At 36.3% G+C, this 8,815-nt stretch overlaps 1 protein-coding gene across 1 annotated transcript; it reads left to right on the top strand.

The window, feature by feature from the left end:
• Positions 1–6,941: 6,941 nt before the first annotated feature.
• On the top strand, positions 6,942–8,097 carry LOC137254013 (sodium/calcium exchanger regulatory protein 1-like). Its single transcript, XM_067791670.1, has one exon. The coding sequence runs from the start codon at positions 7,128–7,130 to the stop codon at positions 7,767–7,769; it is 642 nt and encodes a 213-aa protein (XP_067647771.1). The 5' UTR covers positions 6,942–7,127; the 3' UTR covers positions 7,770–8,097.
• The last annotated feature ends 718 nt before the right edge of the window (positions 8,098–8,815 follow it).

The raw sequence follows: 8,815 nt of genomic DNA, 5'->3' as shown, positions 1-8,815 counted from the left end.
TCGGCCACCGTGGTGTGATGGTAGCGTGCTCCCCCTACCACACCGTATGCCCTGGGTTCACACCCCGGGCAAAGCAACATCAAAATTTTAGAAATAAGGTTTTTCAATTAGAAGACAGTTTTTCTAAGCGGGGTCGCCCCTCGGCAGTGTTTGGCAAGCGCTCCGTGTGTATTTCTGCCATGAAAAGCTCTCAGTGAAAACTCATCTGCCTTGCAAATGCCGTTCGGAGTCGGCAGGTCCCGTCCGGCCAATTTGTAGGGAAAATCAAGAGGAGCACGACGCAAATAGGAAGAGAAGCTCGGCCTTAGAACTCTTCGGAGGTTATCGCAACTGGGATTGTGTTGGATATAAAGACGAACCGCATGAGCCCGCATTGGGCAGTGCTTTGTTAACACTTCAATAATCAATAATAAACCAAAATAGCTCAGCCGAGCGCTTAAAATACAACTGGCCAGAGAGACCTTGATATCTGGCAATTATAAATTATGTGTGCACTGAATCCCAAAGTCTACTGGCGGCCACGTTCAGCGCGTAAGTTCTTGCTCGGGCTATGATATCGGCGTGACATGGGGTATTCTTATCTAACCAGACAATTTTTTTTCAAAAAGTAGTCCAATGACCCTTAATAGCGGTGACCTCCAATTAAATGCTTTCAGATATTTTAAATGTATCCGAAGCCCACCACTTTTTTCTTTATTCTAACTACCAAATAAATCATTAATAAAAATGTTCAAGTCCGAACACTGCTTAGAGTGTGCTGCTTGCCCAAAGTATTTGTGCATGACAAAACTAAACAAATTGAATATATCAACGGTGTGGCATGAATAAAGATGCCAACCATACCAATGCAACGCTATGAAGGGGTTAATATAAAAATTGGAACAATTTAATTTGTGCGTAAATTCTCAATCTTATACGGCTATACAAACTGCCAAGTCTGCACCCAATCACCCGCTCATCCGTTCATTGATGGTGTCTCGTACGAAGGACGTAAGTGTATATGTTTGCACATTAAGCCCTGTGAAGCAGAGCAAAATTTATGTTTGGCTTTAGCTGAGTTGGCGCTCAACAAGCGTGCGGTTGGTTGGCTTTTAGCATGCGGCGTGTGGCATGCCACAACAAGACAATCACCACATTGAAACACTTTAGCATCGTGGTACGTGTACGTGGTTTAACTTTAGCTCGCCACCAACAAAGTGTTTACAAAGTTTGTCCCCCACCCGCTTTGGTGCACCCTTTCGCAAGAGGTATCAGTGTGTGGCATGTACAAGCACACACACACTCAGGTTTACACACGTATGTGTGTGCGTGAGCATCCGTTCATCTTCCTCTATCCCCATTCTACACTTAATTACGCTCATTATTTTTGATGTTGCTTGTTGTTTTGTTATTTTTAAAGTGATACACTTTACAATTGCTTGTGTTTGTTGTTGCTGTTGCCGCAGTCACCTTGGTGTTCAATGTTCATTGTTCGTAAAAATGCTCCTCTTACAAACGTACATATTATTTGTTGCTTTTATTTTCTTGGTTGCCGTTCACTATTGATATGTTTGATATATATTTTGTCCATTTCTAGCATAAGTCTGCCACCCTCTTGCTCTCACCCTTTTGATTACACTGCTCTACAAAATTAAACTTTTTGCATTACCCTGGATCACCACTATTTTTTTTTTTATTTGCTATATTCCCCTAATTATAAAAGTGGCCGAATTTAAAATTCTATGGATACGTCTTTGTTTTTTTTTTTCTAAAATTTGCCTTTTTTGAAAAGGGAGATCCATTGATTTTATCATATCTCTGGAACGGGTTGTCCGATTTTGTTAGAGATAACAGCATATAATAGCAAATGAAATAAAATTAAATACTTATTGGTTTCAGAGTTATTTGCATCGCATTATAAAAAAATCGTTTTTTTTTTGTATTAAAAATTTCTATTTTTTTTTTCTTCTATAATTCGTAAAAATTGAAAGAGACAAAAACTTATAACTTTTATTAGATGGTCGTAAAACTGTGAACCTTCCAAATAAGGCAAGCTTTATTTCATGAAAATCCATGGATAAACGGTAATATTGTTAACAATTAAGTGAATGAAGGGAAAATACGTATTTTTAATATTTTTGTTTATTTAGCTATTTAAGATACCTTTATTAAAGAAATTCTACAAAAGTTAGTACTTGAAATATTTAAAAATAGTTTCTACTTTTCGCTTGTCTACTGTAATTTTCTGAATTTGATTCTTGTATAAGAAACCAATTATAATCCCCCATCATATTTTCGTTTCAGAATCCTTGATAACGCTCCTCCATTGATTTAAGTTGTTGGTGAAATCGTTCTCCATGCTCGTCACTGACATCATCAAGATTTGAAGGGAAACAATTCATATGGGAGTGTAAGAAATGCATTTTTAGAGACATGTTTGTACCTGAAATTATATGTATATGTAATTTGGAGGTTACAATTATGATGAATATACAAAAATCTTACCGATTTTCGAATAGTTGGTTAGTAAGTCAGAAATGATATCCTTATAATTTGGATCCCGATTATTTCCTAAAAAGCTTGAAACAATCAGCCTAAATGAGTTCCAAGCAGCCTTTTCATCGGGTGATAGTAACGTCTCGAATATTGAGCTCTTTAGTAGTTTTCAGATTTGTGGACCATCAAAAACACCTTCAGAAATTTTTGAAGCGGATCATTTTGGAAATATTGTTTGAATATAATCGAATGCTTTTTCATAAGGCGCTAACTTAACAAAATTCTTGACTAATCTAAGCTTGATGTGTAATGGCGGAAAAATCACATTCTCCTTTTTTATTAGATCAGCGTATTTTATATTGTGTGTGTCTAATTCGTGATTTGTTCTTGCTGGCCAGTCCTTCCTTACATAATGTGCGCTTCGATCTCGAGTATCATAAATATTTTTAATTAATAAATGTAATTGTTACTTACTGAGGGTAGGATTTCCATTTCTTTAAAATATATATACAGCTATCACAAATTGAATTTGGCGTCCAATATTGGTTCAAATTCTCAACACCTATTTTAAAATAATCCTTATATGAATTTTGTGGTGAAATAATGAAATTTTTGTGTAAAGACCACATACATAACAAAATATATTCGGGTCATTTTTGCAGACAAATTTTCTACTGTTATTATTCATTTTTTTAAATTTCACTAACCAATTAATAGTTTTTTGCTGTTGTTGACAACTTGACTTTTCGCGATCAGGAATGCTAGTTTAATAATATTGCATGAACTAAATGAATTACTTTAAATAGTCGCAGGCCACTTCGATTTTCAAAAGTATGTATCTTTTTTACGTTAAGTTTGTCACAATCGGCGACAATATACCATACAGGGCAGGCATCTAATGAGTCTGTAAATTTTTTTAGCCACTACCCGCGAAAGGGTTTGAAAAAAGGGGGTTTCAAAAAATTCATATGCTATGGGAAATGGACTGTGCAGGCTGGGATGTTCATTAGGTAGGTATAACAGTTTCTATGACGGAGTGATAATTTGATTTTTATGTTTTTATTATTTAAGCATTCTAAAAACATCGCAAGAAATGCCTCAAGGAAAAAGTTGTATATATTTGATAACAAATATATATGACCATACTTCTTTCTTACGGAAACCCGCGTTGGGAACTTCAATTTTCCATACAGTATGTGGCATTTTTTCTTATGATCTGCGTTTTGCCTTAAGAAAAATTGACGGGGAAAAATTTCTTGAGTGTCATTATTGAGTTTTCTCATTTCTGGCGATGCCCGTAGTAAGCTTTAAAAAGACAAAGTTGCTCAAAATGTCATACCTAAATAATTTGTTTGTCAAAAACAATAATAGGCTTGATATGCAAAATTTTCGCTAAATTGGGTATTTTCACTTTATTGTCAATATAACAAACATTTATTCATGTATTTTCACGAAATAAGGTTTCAATTATTTACAATATTTACAGTTTTAAGACCGTGAAATAAAAATGGTAAGTTTTTAAAACCTTCGATTTTTTATGAATTTTTTAAAAATAAAAAAATGTTCGATTTTGTAAAAAAAAAATTTTTTTACATTTTTATGTGAATAACTCCACAACCGTCGATCATGTAAAAAAATTTTCTTAAGACTTGAAAAAAATTTTGCCGTGAATCCACTGATGTTTCTCTCAACGAATTTAGATAAGTAATTTCCAAGATATGATAAAATAAATGGAAAGACCTCTGTAAAAATTCGTGATTTTAGAAAAAGAAAAAAAAAATCGTATCCATAGAATTTTAAATTTTTGGTGTTTTTGTACTTAGGGGCCATAATACATCGAAATTGAATAGTTAGACTTCAAAGTAATTTCTCTTGTTGACTAGTGTTATCATTGCGCATTTTCCAATTAGTCACATTCTTGTTTACAATATGATTTTCATTGCTGCAATTTGCTGTTGTTGGTCCCATCTGTTGCCAAAGTCCACCGGCTGTTTGCAGTTGGTTTTGAATCATTTTGTTTAAAGTTTGTTGTTGTTATTTCGGGTTGTTGTTGTTAGCTCGTTATTTTTATAAAGCATTTGAAATTTCAATATCTTCTTTCAAAGTATTTAACGCCATGCGGAATGTAAACATTCTTCTCTCGTTCTGTTCTAATTTATGTCCACTCGTAATTTTTGTTTTAAATGCCCTAAGCGCTAAAAGGGGCATAAAAATGTTGGAGTTACACATTTTTATTGCACATCAACCATAATCACATAATTAAATTAAGATATCCTTCCATGCATTCTTGGATACACTTCTATAAGCGAAAATAATTCGTGGCTCAGGGAACTTGTGTGGTCGCTAAGGCTGGATTAGGTTGGCTGCCATCTGATCAGGGTTGATAAGGACGCTTGGACCTGTTGACACAGTCTGATACCACTCGCATGAGCTCTGAGGCCCGTTTCACAAAATATAAGTCTTGTAATACAAGATAGGTTGGGGTAAATGTAATTCCATTATATTACCAATAAAATTACCCAGTAATTGGAAAAAGTTATCACTTTCTTTTCTCAACAGCAAAGGAATTGATTACATTCCAATTCCTCAACGACACTTTATATGTGTATGTAAAGGAATGTTGGGGCGTACGAATGGTCTATCACCCTCTCTCTCTCATTGGATATTTACAACGATTGTAAAACCCTATGGAGTTCTTGTTTGACGAACAGTCACTGAAAACAGAACGCACTTCAAAAAACTAGGAGGGAGCTTAGAATATACCCGCTGTAGGTATGCCTGTCGTAAGAGGCGACTAAAATACCAAATTGACTCAAGGGGTTGCCAGCGAATATATAGTTTCTCCAACCCAATTGTCAACTTCACCTATCCGTGGCGAATCCTGTTTCATTAAAAGCCGATTCTCTGGCGACCCCAAGTTCCTCAGGGAACTAGGGGGTTGGGAGGGCGGGACGGCCTAGAAGGTTTAGTGTGGTCATATAAATCGTCCCAGAGATGGTCGGGCTAGTATCTTAATGGTGCTTTGTTACCGGAAAGTACCGGATCTATATCCTGCAAAGGACCATCAACATCGATAAGCCTTCGGGGAGGGCTTTATCATTCATACAACAACAACAACATCAACAACAACAACAGGAGAGTGGGAGGGGGGGCGTCAATGATAAAGATAACGGGCTGCGCTGTATGCCATTCTGCACATTCCACTTGCAGACCTGCATTAACTTCAACGTGACTTAATGCCTCGGGACAGCTTGAGCAGAGATACTAGGGTCAGAGTAGTATAGCGTTATCAAATATTGGACAGACAGACTACCTAGTTTCCTACCTATACTTCGATGGATATCTTAGAGCCACAATAGAGATGGAAGTTTGGCGCAAGCGAGGCGATTCACGTGTATACCGATGGTTCCAAAGTAATGGAAGGAGTCGAATCTGTGGTATTCTGCGCAGCTCCGGGAACGAACAAATCCTACAAGCTGCAGATCACTGTGGTGTTTTTCAGGTGTAAGTAGAAGCCGTGACTAAAGCAATAGAACCAATGGAAGAAAATAGTTTAAACTGCATTCGCGTCAATTTTTACATAGCAATTAAGGCTATAATCTCACACAATATTTAAAGGGTGTTAGAGAGCAAGCAATCCCTGGAAAAAACAGCGATAGAGAGAAATATACATCTGTATTGGGTCCCTGGGCATATTGGAATACATGGAAAACAGGACGCATCGCTCGAAGCTTGTGCCGTTCTAATAATATTGAGCGAGCCTAAAAGAAGACGATAGCTGTACGTAATCGACCAAGCAGAATAGGCGTGGAACCAAGCGCGGGGAAACAAATTGTGGAAGAGAATGTGCAGGTACAACAACCTTAGACTAACCAATTTACGCAAACAAAAATGGACACGCATCACCTCTTCGTCGATTTTAAGGCTGCCTACGACAGCACGAGAAGTAGCTGCCTATATGCCGATATGTCTGAATCTGTTTCTCCCGAAAAACTTATAAGGCTGTGGAAAATGACGTTGAGCAATACCATCAGCTCAGTCAGAGTTGCCAAGGTTCTCACCGAGCTATTCGAAACAAAACAAGGTTTCAGACAGACCTTTTATTTGATGCTGGAGAAAATAAGACAAGCTGCGGGGCTTCACCGTTCTGGAAGAATATTATGTATAATTATCTGACGAAACATTTTTCAAACCGAATTCACTTGTGTTGCAGACCTTGATTTTTTGAAATGGGCTCTGGCCTACTACGTTTCTTTGAAGTCCATACAACTGAGCCACCTCGCATTGTCCTATAGGAAGACGATATATAATAGTAAGTCTAACAAGTTATGACAGGTAATTGCTAGCGTAATCATGAATTTATTTACCGTAATAGGCATGTTTTTCTACTCTTTAGGCATAACCGATAAAACATTTTCCTACCGGATCTGCATTAAAATAGGAACCAAAGAACTTATTTTCTACGTTTATATTTTGAAACAAAAAAAAAACAGTTTCTCTAACTTTCTACAAATCGTCAATTAATATGCATACATGTTGGTAAATTCTAAATTAATCAAAATAAAAGAGAGATAAATTGGCGTATCGTCTACGAGCTTGCAGAGTGATTGGCGACCCTCCCATTTCAAGAACAAAAAAGGTCAAAGAAAAGTATGAAAAACCAAAATGCATACAAAAATCAAAATGAAAATGTCAAGCCATTCAAAAAAGATGAAATAGAAAAGGATAAATCAGAATGCTCACCACAAATATGGGAAGGAAAAATTTACAAACTCGTAGACGAATCAAATTACGATAACTATTTGCGTGCCTTAGGTGTTGGTCCAGTGTTGCGTAAAATTGAAAACTCAGTGCGTCCAGTAATCGCTTTGCGTAGAAACGAAAAATATTATGCGCTGATAACGGTGTCAGATTTCGCTACAACGATACTACGATTTCAGCTGTGCAAACCATTCGACGAGGAAACCTTAGATGGTCGTAAAATGAGAACAACCATGTCCATGTTTAATAATGTGCTGATCCAACATCAATTGGGTGATATGCCGTCGACGATAGTGCGTGAATTTCACGATGATAAAATGATAGCCAAATATATGGTGGGTGACGTTCAGGCGGTGCGTATATTTCAAGTTGCCGATGAGCTAATGTGCAAAGAAATGTGGGAAGCGAGGGAAGCGAATGAAGCGAAACCAGCAGAGCACGAGAGTGATCGTGGTAGTTGTTGTGGTTGTTTTGGCAAATCAAAAAAACCAAAGGAATCGCAAAATACCAACAAATCTGAAAAGGAAATTTAGTGAAGGAAAACCACATTGCATGTTCAAAGTTATATATATATGTATGTGTGGCTTTGTAAAGGTTAAAGAAGCACGCGATACAAGTGTTGAGTATGTAGACTAAATGTTTTAGGGCTATTGAATAGTAAAGAATAATTTTATCCAAGATTATTTTATTACTAATTATTATGGTCTAAAATATTTTATCGCATAACAACAATTTTAGCGTGTTTCCGTAATGTCATCTTCATGTTGTTCCCTCAAAAATGTACGTACGGTTTTCGATTTTGTCCGGTTACACTGTTTTCACAAAAAAAAAAAAAGAAACAATTCAATAAATGTAAATACGTAAAATATTGTACAATATACATATGCAGTTAAGTTGCTAATACAAAGGGTACTTAATTTGGTTGCCTTAGCAACTTGAAAACGACTCGACGAGTTGCAATGAAATGAAAGTGCAATGAAGCGAGTTAGACGAACTGATAGAACATCGGAAAAACAAAAGCAATGATGCGTCTTAAACTATCATAGCCACAGAGTTTGCAGAAACTGTCCAAAAAGCTAAGCCCTTTGAAGCCATGGTCAGTGTCAGCATAGCCATCCCTTATCAATCTAGGGCGTTGATCAGACAATTAAATAAAAGCGTTGGGCGCGGGAAATTTCTAAAAATGTGAGGCATAACGTGATTAAGGTTCAGTTGGTTTTACTTATGACTATCAATAGAAATATGACACGTCCAACGCTTTTATTTAATTGTCTGATCAACGCCCTAGATTGATAAGGGGTGTGATGACTAGTACGTAGGACCTACCTAATTATTTTCTAGCTTTTCGTATTATTATTACTTCATGTAAGTATTGTTTTCAATAAAACCGTTTAACTTAAAACTTTTTTTTTAATTAATTTATTTTCAAGTTTTTAGTCTTTATTTAATTGCCTATTATTTCTCATTCTATTTAGTTCATTTAGTGACTCATTATTACAAGGACTCTTTCCTGACAATTTGTTACAACCTAAGTCCTCAATACATAATCCTTCCAAAGACTTTACTCGACTCTACACCA

The sequence above is a fragment of the Eurosta solidaginis genome, chromosome 5 (assembly GCF_040869045.1).
Source record: "Eurosta solidaginis isolate ZX-2024a chromosome 5, ASM4086904v1, whole genome shotgun sequence".
Lineage (NCBI taxonomy): Eukaryota > Metazoa > Arthropoda > Insecta > Diptera > Tephritidae > Eurosta > Eurosta solidaginis.
This window is presented reverse-complemented; position numbering and strand designations above follow the sequence as displayed.

What these genes read in the sequence shown, in the direction of transcription:
- LOC137254013 (XM_067791670.1), top strand. Translation starts at nt 7,128, where the DNA reads ATGAAAAACCAAAATGCATACAAAAATCAAAATGAAAATGTCAAGCCA.